Source organism: Macaca nemestrina, chromosome 13, assembly GCF_043159975.1.
Source record: "Macaca nemestrina isolate mMacNem1 chromosome 13, mMacNem.hap1, whole genome shotgun sequence".
Lineage (NCBI taxonomy): Eukaryota > Metazoa > Chordata > Mammalia > Primates > Cercopithecidae > Macaca > Macaca nemestrina.
Window position 1 is genome coordinate 119,310,969 of NC_092137.1, and position 16,031 is coordinate 119,326,999.

Below are 16,031 nucleotides of genomic sequence, written 5' to 3' on the forward strand. Positions count from 1 at the left end.
ATTCATAAATGGGTTTATAGTTAATTTTTATAAACAATATCAAGGTCATATGTTAAGTAACGTCAAAAATGTAAAAATATTTGTTCTGTTATTAGTATTTGATTCATTACTTGAGGTCCCTATTTGCTCTGCTAGGCACTTGTTAGATGTTTTTGTATTAGTTGGCTGTGTGGCAGCTAGGGAAGGAGGATGTACTAAAGCAACATAGCTTCCTCACTTTGTAATTTACCTCCCAGCTTTGTTTACCTGGCAGCACAGCCAAGGAGAAGGTGAACCAATGACATTCTTAAAGTTGACCTATTTGAGGAGTTATTCACTAGGGTTCTACTTTCTTGCAGGTAAGACTCTTAATATATTTTAATATAAATTTTGCAGATCCTTCTGCTGAGGAATTGAGAAAACTAATGATGTTGCATGGAGGTCAATACCATGTATATTATTCCAGATCTAAAACAACACATATTATTGCCACAAATCTTCCCAATGCTAAAATTAAAGAATTAAAGGGGGAAAAAGTAATTCGACCAGAATGGATTGTGGAAAGGTAAGTTTAATTTTTTATTAAATTTAATTAATAAGTTTTTAAAATTGGAACACTATTTATTTATTTATTTTTTATTTTTTTTTGAGACAGGGTCTCGCTTTGTTGCCCACGCTAGAGTGCAGTGGTGTAATCACTGCTCACTGCAGCCTCCACCTCCCAGGCTCAAGCAACCCTTCCACTTCAGCCTCCTGAGTAGCTGCGACTACAGGCATATGCCACTACACCTAGCTGATTTTTTGTATTTTTTGTAGAGATGGGTTTCACTGTGTTGCCCAGATTGGTCTCAAACTCAAGCAGTCCTCCAGCCTTGGCCTCCCAAAGTGCTGAGACTACAACCACTGTGCCTGGCCTTTTTATTTCTTTTATAAGTATGTAATGTATTGCCTCCTAATTGACAAGGTGAAAAATAATGTCTTAACACTACCCTTTAACCTCATGTTGATAATACTATAGCCTAGGATTTGGCATCCTAATAAAAGTAGCATGTTAATATTTTTGCCAGGAGTTAGGGGTGATGACTCAGGAAAGTGTCAGGAAGCAGTTATTGGAGAAGGTGGATCAAGCATGTTATTCAACAAATATATGTGCACCTTCTACAGACTAGGCGGTGTTCTGTGTTCTTGGGAAATAACAGTGAACAAAGCAAAGATCCCTTCACTACCTCATGGAGTTTATATTCTGCTGGGAGAGAAAGAATGAGTAATGTATGAGTAAATTATACCATGTTGCCTATTATATGGGTTTTTAGCATATTAATTCATCAAGATAATGTGGACCTAGAATGCTAGGAGTAGGGGAAAGGAGGGAGTACAGTTCGCAGTATTATTTACTGTTTTTTAATGATTATATTGTGGTTTCTCTGCTGTTGGTTTGGAAATGATAATTGTAAATCAGTGGTGGCCATTCATACTGACTTCCTAAGTTTAAATATGTTATCTGAAACCTTGGGGATGAGCCAAAACTTAAGTGGTTTATATTTTTAAATGACATGAGGTATACAATACATATGAGCAGTTGCTGATTTATAAAGATAGAATTAAAATATTAAAATAGTAATTTTATGTATGGATAGTTTATAATCAGTATATGAGAAATTGCTTATCTTTTTAAGTCAGTTCCTGAATTTTTTTTCTGGTTCTTGCTTTTACTAATTATAACACCCTCCATTAACTGTTCCACAAGTTATATATTAACTCAGTTCTTTTGTATAGTGTATTTAGCTGCATAAATTCACGGAGAAGCAACATGGTGGAAAAGGCTGCACCTGGGCTCTGGAGACATACTTGGCTTCACATCAAACTCGGCAGTCCAGTATCCATGTAACCTGGTATAATTTTAGAAACTTTATGCTTGGCCGGTGTGGTGGCTCACGCCTGTAATCCCAGCACTTTGGGAGGCCGACGTGGGCGGAGACCAGCGTGGCCAACATGGTGAAACCCCGTCTGTACTAAAAATACAATTAGTTGGGGTGTGGTGGCTTACGCCTGTAATCCCAGTTACTTGGGAGGCTGAGGCAGGAAAATCACTTGAACCCAGGAGATGGGAGGCTCCAGTGAGCTGAGATGGCACCACTGCACCAGCCTGGGTGACAGAGAAAGACTCCGTCTCAGGAAAAAGGAAAAAAAAAAAACTTTATGCAGTCACTCAGAACCTTGTTTCCTCATTTGTGAAAGAAGGCTAATATCTACCTGCTGTGGTTATGTGAGAGATAAAAATTGTTTGTGTGTACAGCCTGGCCCGCCTGGCGTGTTGTAGAGGTGTAATATATGAGAAGCTCCTGTTACTGTTTTATTTTTATTCTGTAACATTAACAATTAGAAAATTCCAAAAATTCAAAAGTACATTACTACCTCTAGAAAATCAAATATATTGGCTGGGCGCAGTGGCTCACACCTTTAATCCCAGCACTTTGGGAGGCCAATGCAGGTGGATCATGAGGTCAAGAGATCGAGACCATCCTGGCCAACATGGTGAAACTCTATGTCTATTAAAAATACAAAATTAGCTGGGTGTGGTGGCGCGCGCCTGTAGTCCCAGCTGCTTGGGAGGCTGAGGCAGAATTGCTTAAACCTGGGAGGTGGAGGTTGCAGTGAGCCAAAGGTTACAATGAGCCAAGATTATGTCACTGCACTCCAGCCTGGCGACAGAGCAAGACTCTGTCTCAAAACAAACAAACAAACAAACAAAAAAGTCAAATATATTTGACATATTAAGGATTTTTTAAACTTTGAGGGATAAAGTTAAAGGCTCATCCCTATAACATCCCACTGATTCCTTCCTTTACACTGTGATCTCATGATCTAGCCACTGTCTATCAGTGATATAGTATTGATTAAAATGGCTTTTAGGGATGTGTCTCTTCAGAGGACTTGTTCTCAGTATTTGAAGTTGGATCACTCAGAGTTGAGCTGTGTTGTCACTAGAGCTAGAGTTTTTATCTGGGAGCAATAGTTAGGCTTTGGAGGGAATGGGGGATTTCTATGAGCGGGAGGAGCGTCGAGGGGAAAGGGCTGTTGCTGGGGAGTTTTGATTTATGTAGAAAATGGTGTTTTCCGGCCGGGTGCGGTAGCTCACACCTGTAATCCCACCACTTTGGGAGGCCGAGGTGGGTGGATCACAAGGTCAGGAGTTCAAGACCAGCCTGGCCAATATGGTGAAAGCCTGTCTCTACTAAAAATACAAAAATTAGCCAGGTGTGGTGGCAAGCACCTGTAATCCCATCTACTCAGGAGGCTGAGGCAGGAGAATTGCTTGAACCTGGGACGTGGAGGTTGCAGTGAGCTGAGATCACACCACTACACTCCAGCCTGGGTGACAGAGCGAGACTCCATCTCAAAAAAAAAAAAGAAAAGAAAATGCTGTTTTCCATTACAGTTGAGTTTTTTGCACGTTTTCTTTTTGCCAAATGCAGCTAGGGAGATAATAAGATAGAAAAAGCAACTTCGATAATACATTTTAAAATTCACTTTAATGGATTTTATCTTAGTGTGGACTGAGACTGAATCATTTGTCTTTAAGAGTGACTTTGGACAGCATGATTATATATCCTATTGGCCTCATTTTGTATTTGAGGAGACAGGGCTAGTAGGGTTCACTGACTTGCCCAAGAACAGAGTACGTTTTAGAGTCTGGGTGTTCTGAATCCTGTTTGTGTCCTCCTTTACCATTAGATTCAGCTTGTTACAGATGGCCCATGGGGAAATGGATCAGTGTTGGCATATGTCTCATATGTCTTAAATGCTAGGAGTCCATTATGTGATTGTAACATGGAATCCTTTTGGTTAAATCATGGCACTGTTTTTATTCACACTCTAATCCCTGGTTGATCTCTTCTTAGCTGTGCTTTAATGAGATTTTATTATACTTAAAAATCTTAACATGTATTAGCTATTTAATAAATGATACATACTATTCTGAATAATTAGTTTTTGTTTTTATTCGAGCAGTTTGAAAAGAAACTGCCACTTGTAAGTACGTGGGGTGTTGCTTTCATTTCAGTTCCCTGAGGTCTGTATGTCAGTAGAACTGAGTTAATGTAGGCATAATCATTGCATTATAGGGCCCTGACTTTGAAGAGGCAAGGGAGTCCTTTAATGAGGAGCCTGTGTACGTTAAAGTCTGAAATTATTTTACTAAACCCTTTGTTTTGTAAGTCTCAAACTTGTACATAGTGTATTGAAAGTAATGGTTTTAAAAATTTTTGTCACAGTCTTTGTCTTGAGATAATTTTACATTGAAATTTGGAATGTGGAATAGATGAGAAGCTGCTATGACATACCCCACTGGCCCATCAAGCTTGAGGAGTGTCATGGAGCGTAATTTTAAAATATTGTCCTAAGTTACTACAGATTGTTCTTGTTTTTGTTGTTCTTGATTTTGTGTTGATCCTTGTAGATTGAGAACCTCGTAGCTTGGCCTTTTTATATTTGTATATCCTGTGATTAGATGGTCACGTAGATCTGTTGGGAGTTGCGACAGAATAATTTATTGTTCCAGTTCATGCCAACTCAATGGGATCTACTAGTAGAACTTTCAGTTTATCTTTTCTTTCTAAATTCCCAAACCATTTACATTTGTCATGTGCTTACATATGAGCCAAAACTTTGGTTTCTAATTACATTCAGTGTAAATATTAGAGTGCTTATTCAACTCATTTAAATAAAAATTGATTGCAATTTTATTTCTCATTAGTTTTTTTGCCATTCCTTGTGTTTTATTTTGTTCTGCCTGAACACAGAGGCTATAGAACAAAGCAAGAGTAAGACTTCGCAAAATAGGTGAATATTTCACTTGCTATGACTATGTTTTGATTCGTTGTATAGAATGTAAACTCTTTCATATATATATATATATCAGAGTCTAGTTTCAATGTACATGAAAAAAGTGTATAAGGAAATCGTGTAGTATTATCTTTTGGATAAAGATGGTTTTTTTTATTATCCCCTCCTTTTGGTTTTGAAAGAATAGTAGAAAATGTCAGTACAGTTTCTTTGCGCTTAGGACAAGAGGGGAAATTAGTAAATGTGAGAAATTAATCACAGAGAGATTTTTAAAAAGGTCTTACACAAATATGCTTTCAGATAATATTTCTGTCTATATATCTGTAGATAGATAAATGGGTAAGCAGGGATAATTAGGAGTATACAACTGATAGATCAGTGGTTTAGGCTTCAGATTATAACTGACATTACTTGGCTAACATTACTATAGTGTGTTGGGCTTTAATTCTTTTACTGAGTATCTCTGAGGATATCTGATTTGAGACTTGGAGTATTCAAATTAGCTGTCTAATTTTGTAGCAGTCTCCATGGACTGACTTATGTAAGCCTAGGAATTCTGCGGGTGGCCACATGGCTCTTGTTAGGAGTTGGACAAGGCCTGACAGTCTTGTATATGATGAGTGCTGACCATAGAGAGCACCTGTAGAGTCTGCATCACTCCAGCATGCTGTCAGTAGGTCAGGAAAGGCGAGCATGATCATAGGGCATTTTGTCATTTTGTTCATTGCACTTTGGTTTTACCTGAGATGTGCAGCTGGCACAGTGGGTGTAGTTTCACTCTCTACTTATTTCTTAGTTACAGCTATCTATGATAAAGGGTGGAAAGCTAAGGTTGGGATTTTATTTTAGGTATTAAGTATCTGTACTTCTTTTGGCAGGGGAAGCAAGTGGGTTGATACACATAATACCACAGAACAAAGATTTATAGTTAGGCAATTGAGACCAACTATTAAAGGAAGAAAAGGGCCAGGCAAGGTGGCTCACACTTGTAATCCCAGCACTTTGGGAGGCGGAGGCGGGTGGATCACGAGGTCAGGAGATCGAGACCATCCTGGCTAACAAGGTGGAACCCCGTCTCTACTAAAAAAATACAAAAAATTAGCTGGGCCTGGTGGCAGGTGTCTGTAGTCCCACTACTCGGGAGGCTGAAGCAGGAGAATGGCGTGAAGCCAAGATCGTGCTACTGCACTCCAGCCTGGGCGACAGAGTGAGAGTCCATCTCAAAAAAGGGAAGAAAAGTTGGTTTGAGGAAGAATAAAGTAAAAAATAGTCTAATTTTAGGATTTTGATTCTGATACTTGAATGTAACCTCAAATTTTGAATGTGTTTGAATGTATTTTGAAGGTAACCTAAATTTTGATAAAACATTTAGCCTGCTAATAAATTCATTGGGTACATGTCTTGTGACTAGTATAGTATGTTCTTTACTATCATAATTTAGTAGTTATAGCATTTGATATAGTTTAAGGTACTTTAGGTAGAATTTTTAAATATATATTGACATAATTATATAAAGGACATACTCTGTATCGTATATAGTTCCATTTTTAGAATCTGTTAGTATGTTTTCCTGTATTCCAAGTTGTTGACTCAGTTATTTTTAATTAGTATTCTGTAAGCCAATTCAGTCATTTCTTAAATGATTATTATTTTTTAAAAAGTTTTGTGAGGCACCATTTAAGAAAATGAAACTATCAAGTCTTAGATTTATGAGACAATAAGAAATATATTTTTATCATGTTATTTATCAGTCTTTTTCTAAATAACTAAGTGATGATTCCTTGGTATATATATATATTTTTAGGTTTAAAATCCAGAGGTTGTTTTGAAATATTTTCTAATTTGTTAAAGGAGCTTGTTTTGAAATTTGGATGATAGCCTAAGTATATTGATTGGTTGTTTTTAAATTTGAAGTTAAATGATAATTTTAAAGGTAGAGTAGCCATATATAACTCAGTTTATTAGCAAGAAAATATCAGTTTAAGATACTGCAGTCAAATTAGTTTTAGTTCTGAAGTACACAAGAAAGCAGACATTTGGGAGCTTCGGTTACAGTGCTAGTACCACCTAGCATTGTAATACTGGTGTTCCCTGGATTTGAGTGGTGATGTGTGATATGCTGTGAGGATGTACATGGTAGTTTTGGCCCCTGTAGAGTTCATATCTTCAAATGGCCTTGGCTCTTACCATTCCTGTATACATAAAAATAGTATAAATTATTACTCTTGAAGTTGAGATTCTTTAGTTTGTCCTATATTTTTATTAAGTTTCTGACATGAATTTGGAAATTTAGAATCCTTATTCAGTTTACTTATCCTGGAAAACCTTAATATGTGAGATGAGATTTTGATGAAGTCTTAAATATTCTGTCTTAACTGTTGACAGGGTGGTAAATATAAAGTCATGAGGATTAAAATATTGACTAGTTCAGCTCTGTGCTTGCAGTGTTTCCCCACTCTAAGATCATACTGTATTGGGACCACTAAAACTGAGCAAGAAGGAATAAACTAGGAAAACAGATGATGGCCTGTTGTTGGTGAAATACTGTATCTTTGAAGACATTGATTTTTTTTTTCATGAAGCTCATTGTCACCAAGTATGGAACTCTAAATTGATGTTGCTTTTTGTTTCAGCATCAAAGCTGGACGACTCCTCTCCTACATTCCATATCAGCTGTACACCAAGCAGTCCAGTGTGCAGAAGGGTCTCAGCTTTAATCCTGTATGCAGACCTGAGGATCCTGTGCCAGGTCCAAGCAATATAGCCAAACAGTTCAACAACAGGGTGTAAGTTTGTCTAGTTGGGGATTACTGCAAAGCTGGGGTTTTTTTTTTTTTTAAGACGAAGTTTCGCTCTTGTTGCCCAGGCTGGAGTGCAATGGTACAATCTAGGCTCATTACCACCTCTGCCTCCAAGGTTCAAGTGATTATCCTGCCTCAGCCTCCCCCATTACTGGCGTGTACCACCACACCTAGCTAATTTTTGTATTTTTAGTAGAAGTGGAGTTTCACCGTCTTGGCCAGGCTGTTCTCAAACTCCTAACCTTGTGATCTACCCTCCTCGACCTCCCAAAGTGCTGAGGTTACAGGCATGAGCCACCATGCCTGGCCGCAAAGCTGGTTTTTATCAGTGAGCATGGCCCCTGCTCTGTTACAGACAGACAGAAGCAGATACGAACCCTGGCTATTCATTTATAATGAATATGTTGAAATTATGTGTATGAGTGTCTTATCTAAAAATGAATTATTTTTATGAAAATTTCATTCATGTAAGTAAGATTTTACATTCATACTAGTTTCTCACCTTAAGCTAGTGGATCTTAATTGTTAGTTTTTTCGTGGATTTTCATGAAAGTAATTATTTCCTCACAAGTATTTTGTATTGCTTTCTCAAAAACTGAACTAACTGCACCAGCTATATTTTTGTTGTGTTCCATGCATAAAAAGACAATGAAAATGTTAACACTTCTGGGTGGTTTTTGAAAAATTCAAAATGCATAACTACAATTCTAAATATGTAAATATATAAGTGGAAGTTTAGTTGGTGACCCTTGGTTATAGAATTGAGAGTGAATCTAGACTTTATTCCGTGTGGCTGCTTTTTTTTTTTTTAAATATTGATAAAAGCTTTAGTTGCAACCCTGGATAAATTGGTTTCACAATTAATTGGTGGGTTGCCTTACCTTGTATATCAAGTGGTTCATTTTTGTTAGCCTTCTCTTTATTAAATTGCTTGCTTTGGGAGTTGTATATATTTTTTTTTTCTGAAAAGACCAGGAGTCTAATTAATCTGAGAGGATCCAGTATCACTGCCTTCTGTAATTTTTGTTGTCATTTGTTATTTAACTTGTACTCACAAACGTATTCAAATATTTTTCATGTTACCTATAGCTTTTAATTTTTCTAATGTGGTATCAAGGTATATAGCAAATAATACCAGAAAACTTTTCACAGAATACATAGCTTTATCTTTCTCTTCTTACCCACATTAATAAAAGTAGAAAATAGATATGTTTTTTCAAGATCTTCTTTGTGACACTTTTAGGAAGAAATTACCTATTAGATTTTACTTCTTAATACATTTATGCCATTGCCTAAGAAATGTAGCTCTACCCATGATATTTCCAGTACAGCTACTTTGCAAATGTCCATTTGTCTAGGCTGAGAAACTATATAGTACAGGAAGAATGTATGTTAACAGTGTATTTTCCTGCCAGTATATGGATTTCTGTTGGATGTGTTGCTATAATGCATGTAAAGGATCTTAATGTTTTTGACACAAAACTAGATGTAAGACTTTCTGACGTACATCACTTTTGTTGTTTTCTGGGGTTTTTTGGAGGGTATATTCAGTACATTTTGTACATTTCTTTGAAATGCTTATCTGTGACATTTTGCTCCCTTGCATTCTCTTTATCTCGAGGCTTTCTCTGCATGTGACAAATTAGGTTTTCTTTTTTTCTTCTTTTAATCATATCCAGTTTGTCTTTTTCCCCTTCACTGGCATGATCATCTGTGAGGATGGCGTCTACTCAGAGTTGCCTGTCACATTCCATGTGATGTTTAGCCAGGGCCTGAGCTAACCCTGAAATGGGTGATCATCCAGCTTGTGGAGATTTTCTGTGTAGTCAGGCTCTCATTACTGAGAAACCAAGTTGGTATTAGGATGAGGGACTTTTGGTGGAACCTGGTAATACTGTGGTAATTTCACCTGTGGCTTACTACTCTGTAGGGTAGCTCTACATCTGGAGCCTGCACTGTAATTGAATTAGTGCTATGGACATTTGGACATTTCTAAGTAGAATGAATTACTGCTTTGTAATTCAGGTTTTTGTTTTTGTTACTTAGATGATTGTTGTGAATGCATTTCTAAACAAACGTCTAGAGGAGCCAGGATGTGACTTTAGCATAACATATGTCATAGGTTCTACATTTATAAAGCTGTCATCAGGAAACTTGGTCCATGTTGCCTTGTACCACCCAGGCATCTAAATGTGCATTTCTTAAAATGAAGTGCAATTTCCCTTGTTAATAAGGCAAGTGTCCTCATTTTTCTGGGTGTAAATTTTACTGAATTACCCCCACACATTGACATGGCTTTACTTTTTGTCTACTTGTGCAACAATTAGCTCATTAATAGGTTAATCAATATAGTCACTTTTTTTCCTACTGAAACTAGCTGGCTTCATACTGGATTTTTAATGTGTCGAATAGTACCTTCCATAGAAACTAAAACTAGGAATAAGAATTCAAGTAAGGTTTTAAAATCCATTTTTGTGAAAGTTATTTTTAGTATATTAATTCAGCAGATATTTATTGACCATGGAGTAAATGCCAAGCATTGTGCTTCAGAACTGGATATTTAGAGCTTATAGATTCCAATGAATTCTTTATGGAAAAAATAATTGAAAAGTTTTTTGGGTTTTTCTTCAGCCATGAGAAATATTCTATTTTATTTCTTCTTTGGTACTATCTGAAGTGAAAATAAAAAACAAAAAACACCTAAAGGGCTGTTAATATTCTAGAATTTTTCTAGTTACCTTGCTACTTTTGCAAAGAATGATCTTTTGTCAAATCAGAATATAAAGTTTGTGGTTTAATTTTCAGGGTTTTTTTTCATTGTCAATATTCGATATAAGAATTTCCTGGCTGGGCGAGGTGGCTCAAGCCTGTAATCCCAGCACTTTGGGAGGTCGAGGCAGGCGGATCACGAGGTCAGGAGATCGAGACCATCCTGGCTAACACGGTGAAACCCCGTCTCTACTAAAAATACAGAAAGAAATTAGCCCAGCATGGTGGCGGCGCCTGTAGTCTCAGCTACTCTGGAGGCTGAGGCAGGAGAATGGCGTGAACCTGGGAAGCCGTGCTTGCAGCGAATTGAGATTGTGCCACTGCACTCCAGCCTGGGCAACAGAGTGAGACCCCGTCTCAAAAAAAAAAAAAAAAAGTTTCCTGTTTCTAAAGAGAGAAATACCAAAGTGTGTACCACTAAGAAAATGTTGAAATGAAAAAATTGTTTTAACCTAAAAGTCAGACAGTATTAACTTAAATTTTTTTTCCTGCTTTAGAAATCACATCGTTAAGAAGATTGAAGCAGAAAATGAAGTCAAAGTCAATGGCATGAACAGTTGGAATGAAGAAGACGAAAATAATGATTTTAGTTTTGTGGATCTGGAACAGACCTCTCCGGGAAGGAAACAGAATGGAATTCCTCATCCCAGAGGCAGCACTGCCATTTTTAATGGACACACTTCTAGCTCTAATGGTGCCTTAAAGACACAGGATTGCTTGGTGCCCATGGTCAATAGTGTTGCCAGCAGGCTTTCTCCAGCCTCTTCCCAGGAGGAGGATAAGGCTGAGAAGAGCAGCACTGATTTCAGAGACTGCACTCTGCAGCAGTTGCAGCAAAGCACCAGAAACACAGATGCTTTGCGGAATCCACACAGAACTAATTCTTTCTCATTATCACCTTTGCACAGTAACACTAAAATCAATGGTGCTCACCACTCCACTGTTCAGGGGCCTTCAAGCACAAAAAGCACTTCTTCAGTATCTACTCTTAGCAAGGCAGCACCTTCAGTGCCATCCAAACCTTCAGACTGCAATTTTATTTCAAACTTCTATTCTCATTCAAGACTGCATCACATATCAATGTGGAAGTGTGAATTGACTGAGTTTGTCAATACCCTACAAAGACAAAGTAATGGTATCTTTCCAGGAAGGGAAAAGTTAAAAAAAATGAAAACAGGCAGGTCTGCACTTGTTGTAACTGACACAGGTAGATACTTACTAAAATTGTTTTCTTAAGAAACAGTCACGCTTGATCATTTTGCTCTTACGCTATTATTGGTATTTCTGGTCAATATGAAGTTTTCATAATATAAAAGTCTCAGAATGTCAAGTCATGTAATCTACAGTAAGCATAACATTATAGAAAGCTTATTTATTAAAATGTTTTTAAAACAATTAGATTTAATTGTGGCTGACTGAAAATTTTCAGAGAATTTAAACAGTAAGATGGTTGGGATTCTGAGCATTCATTCCTCATGTAGACCTTATCGGTTGGTGAAGTTTTGAACTGTGTTAATGTAACATCTATCCAGTGCTTAAACCCCTGTAAGAATGCAATTGGTTTGATAAGAGGAATTGTTAAATTTCTAGAAGCTTGCATCATAATGATTTTTTAAATCAGTTTTGACATAGAGCTGTTATAATTAACAGTGGTAAACTTTCAGTGAGGTTATTTGACATCTAAGTGCATTGGTTCATTGTATTTTGAATTTTAATACTTTTCTTGTTATCAAAAACAAATGCAAACACAGTAGCAGACTGTGTTTCTGTGCCAGTCATAAATTAGTATCTGGTTTGAAGTTTTAGTTCCTTTTACAGATTATAGGATTTTTTTATGGGGAGAGACCTCAGAGATTAATACTATCCTTTAATTTATAGCTGTGGAAACTGAGGTATAGAGAGAAGCTCATGGTTCTGTCCTAGAAAGCGATAGAGACTCTATGTGGGGTGTTTTCTGTTACGTTTTACTGAGTTTGATGTGTTCCTACGTACTTTTAGTCAAAAAATGCTGTTTGGTATTTAGGAAATATTTCAGAATAATATAGATACTAGATTATCCTTACATCATGTCTTGGCCTTGTTACCTGAAGGTTATTTAATTCTGAATGCTTCAGAGAACTATGATTAATTAGTTCTATGAATGGGAATAAAATGAGAAATTTTGTTATTGTGTGAAAGCATTTGGTAGATATTTGGCTTACGCATTCTGTACTACTTGAATGTTTAAAAGCATTATTTTGAGTTGCTTGCATTATGTTTATGTGATACTTTGAAAAATACTTCTATACAGCAGAATTGTGATTATTTTATGAATCATTTGAGATAATACAGAGGGCAGTAAGGAAGTACGTGGCTTTGGAGTTAGATAGTTTAGCATGAATCTGAATCCTTACTCTGCCACTCTTATGCTGCAGGACTATGGACAAGTTAGTTCACCTCTCTGAGTCTTAGTTTTCTTTGTGAACAGAAGTGATAGATAGTCCACGATGTTTGCCTCATGGGGTTGTGAGCTTAAGAATACATGAGCAGGCTGGGCACGGTGGCTCATGCCTGTAATTCCCACACTTGGGGAGGCTGAGGCAGGAGGATTGCTTGAGCCCAGGAGTTCAAGACCAACCTGGGCAACACAGTGAGACCCTGTTTCTATCAAAAAGAAAAAAAAAAATTAGCTGGGCGTGGTGGCACGGGCCTGTGGTCCCAGCTACTTGGAAGGCTGAGGCGGGAGGATTGTTTGAGCCCTGGAGGTTGAGGCTGCAGATTCCACCACTGCACTTCAGATGGGGCAACACAGTGAGACCCTATCTCAAAAAAAAAAAAAAGTGGGGAGAACTAGGTACATGCTATCTATCGCAGGCACAGTTTGGTAAATGGAGTGGTCCAAAACTGCTAGGGGATATCTGTTTTTGGAAGCCTATTATAAAGACTAACCCTCAGTACTAATATTTTCAAGCCTGAGAAAAACTCCTTTATGAGATCAGAACTTTTTACAAGCTCAGGGTTCTTATTTCCAGAACTTGTGTATCTTAGAGGACCAGAGGAAAAGGCTAAGGATGAGACTGATAATAGAGGAAAGCTCTGCTTGTGCCTGGATTAGGGTTAAAGTGACCCTGATGAATCTCATTGTAGCTCAGGATGATTAGAAGCTTTTGTCCTTAGGTGAGGACACTCACCTTTATATCCTTAAATGTGGTCTATGTCATTCAGCTCTGATCTTTAATAGTATTTAATGGCATAAGGGTAAAAATTTACAGATTTATGTTTTATAGACTGTTTTTCAAGTACTTAGAACAGCAACATGGTAGTTTTAAGGCTCAGAAATCAGACTGCTTGGGACAGAATCACAGCTCAACCACTTAATAATAGGCTGTGTGACTTAAACTTTTAGTCTACAGAATGGAGATGATATGGTTACCTACCTCATAGTTGTGAGAATTTAAATAAATACATACATGTAAACCTCTTAACAGCAGTGCCTGACACCTACCAAGCACTGGATAATAGTAGCCATTTTTATTGTTGTTATTTTATCCAGGCGTGTTTATAGATTGCATGGAATAATGATCATCAAGATAAGTTTTACTTAGCTTCATGTAACTAAATGTATGCCAACACCTTTGTATTTTTATAAAATAATCAGCACAATGAAATAATTTTAAGGTGTACTTTTTGACAAACTAGAGACTTAATTAAATTGGGCTTCTCTTGAGGTGATAGCAATAATCTGTAGTCATTTCTGGTTTTTTAAAAAGACTCCATTCTGGGTGAAGCATGTTTTAAATATAGTTTGTAAAATTAACTAGACCTGATGTTTTAAATAATAAAAATTAGCTTGGGGTTTGAATGCTGTCTTTTTCCTTCTAGGAGATATGTCAGTATTGAATTCTCCCAGACATCAGAGCTGTATAATGCATGTTGATATGGATTGCTTCTTTGTGTCAGTGGGTATACGAAATAGACCAGATCTCAAAGGTCTGTATTCTTGCTTATGTTTTAAGAAAATTGATATATTGTTGTAAATACATATTCAAAGAGTTTACAAAATCTTTTTTTAAAAAATTGTGATTTTTCTTGGGAAAATCAGTTTTTCCAAATTTTCTGTATTCAGTTATCAAGGAAGGTATAGGGGAAATTAGAGTTTTTCTTTCTCCCTGTAGAGATCTTCGGGGAGCAATATTCATCTTCACCTGAAGGATATGTCATCGAAGACTAATGTAGGCAGGGTCTATATTGGGCATTTTCTAAATTTGTATCTGTATTCCTTGTTAATGAATGGAAATTTTATGGTGGCTCTTGTCTGTGAGACTTGGGTCATTATGCTTTCTCTTTTGAGCAAATAACTTGATTAACTGTCTTGATGCCCATGAACATCCCAGCGTTTTGATTGTAGGATAATTTTGCATTATTGAATATTGCTAAAATATGTGAAGTCGTGTGGACAGTCTTTGTCTTAGTGAAATTGCAGATATTTGTGAACTAGTTAGTACTTTGAAAAGCATACATTCTGGGTTTTCCAGTGTTTGCCTCTGTCTGAAAGAGACAACTTAGTGTTTTCTTCCCTTAAATAAGGAATCACTGTGGCACAGAAGCTGCTGTGTTAAAACCAGGACTTTATTTTTGTCATGGGTAGTGGTTCCTCAGCTCTGAAAGGAGTTATTAGAATGTTAAATAATTGATTTTCATAGAGTAACTTTTTAATGCATTGTTGATTTTATTTATTGGTCCTCAAAATAATGCATTCAGTAAATACATATTTATCCATGCTGTTGCTTTACAAAGTTAGTCATCTTGTAACTTAACACACATACAAAAGGAAATGATACAGGAAAGTAAGTTTATACTAAAGCAAAAATTGAGGGGCTGTATGCTCATGTTTGATAATGTGGTAGGTCAGATTGTGATTCCGATGTGTATGTATTTAGTTTCTGTTGCTGTAAAATTGAGAGAGAAGTATAGATGTTAACTCTAGAAATACAAAAAAAGTATACTTAGTTTTTCTTTCCCCACCACTTAATGTCTGAATTTAGAGTCTTGAGTTGCCTGTTTTCTACAATACGAAATCAAACAAAAACCCTGGAAGGCTGAGTTGACTACTGCTTTCAGGCTGAAAAAATGTATCAGAATGGTCACAAATAATTGGCTTTTTTGGAGGTGCTGAGAAACTTAGATGACATTTACATGGTGATTGATAGTCTTTAAAGTATTAGCTTCTTTAAGGATTAATGTCATAAGTAAAGGTAAAGGAAAAAAAGGCATGTTTTAAAAATCATTTGAAAAATTTTTGCTGACATGTTGTTAACATTCTTATACCCATATGCAGAAATAATTTAATATTTTCCTCACAGGCAAACCAGTGGCTGTTACAAGTAACAGAGGCACAGGAAGGGCACCTTTACGTCCTGGCGCTAACCCCCAGCTGGAGTGGCAGTATTACCAGAATAAAATCCTGAAAGGCAAAGCAGGTACACATGAGCTGTCTCTGAAGTCTCAGTGCTCCTGTGGACGGCTTCTGGGTTTTGCTGTCGGCGTGGTTGTTACAGAAATGAGAGCAGAGTTGTAGCAATTAGCTTTTTCATTCAGGGCTTTTAAGGATTTCAACTGTTAGGTTGTATTGAATTGGAGGGTGACATTTTCCTGAAA

The 16,031-nt window shown here is 36.9% G+C and overlaps 1 protein-coding gene across 12 annotated transcripts in view; it reads left to right on the forward strand.

Annotated features, from left to right (window-relative positions):
• LOC105490090 (REV1 DNA directed polymerase) overlaps positions 1-16,031 on the forward strand; it is an 89,815-nt gene that overhangs the window by 39,906 nt on the left and 33,878 nt on the right. For all 12 annotated transcript variants that reach the window (XR_011612117.1, XM_071077272.1, XM_011755396.2 and 9 more), the window contains exons 4-8: positions 376-544; positions 7,458-7,610; positions 10,892-11,601; positions 14,256-14,363; positions 15,737-15,853. Coding sequence is in view for 10 of the 12 variants with exons in the window: in XM_071077272.1 (XP_070933373.1) it covers positions 376-544; positions 7,458-7,610; positions 10,892-11,601; positions 14,256-14,363; positions 15,737-15,853 (1,257 nt within the window). In the remaining 2 variants the exon portion in view is untranslated. The remainder of the gene's footprint in view (positions 1-375; positions 545-7,457; positions 7,611-10,891; positions 11,602-14,255; positions 14,364-15,736; positions 15,854-16,031) is intronic.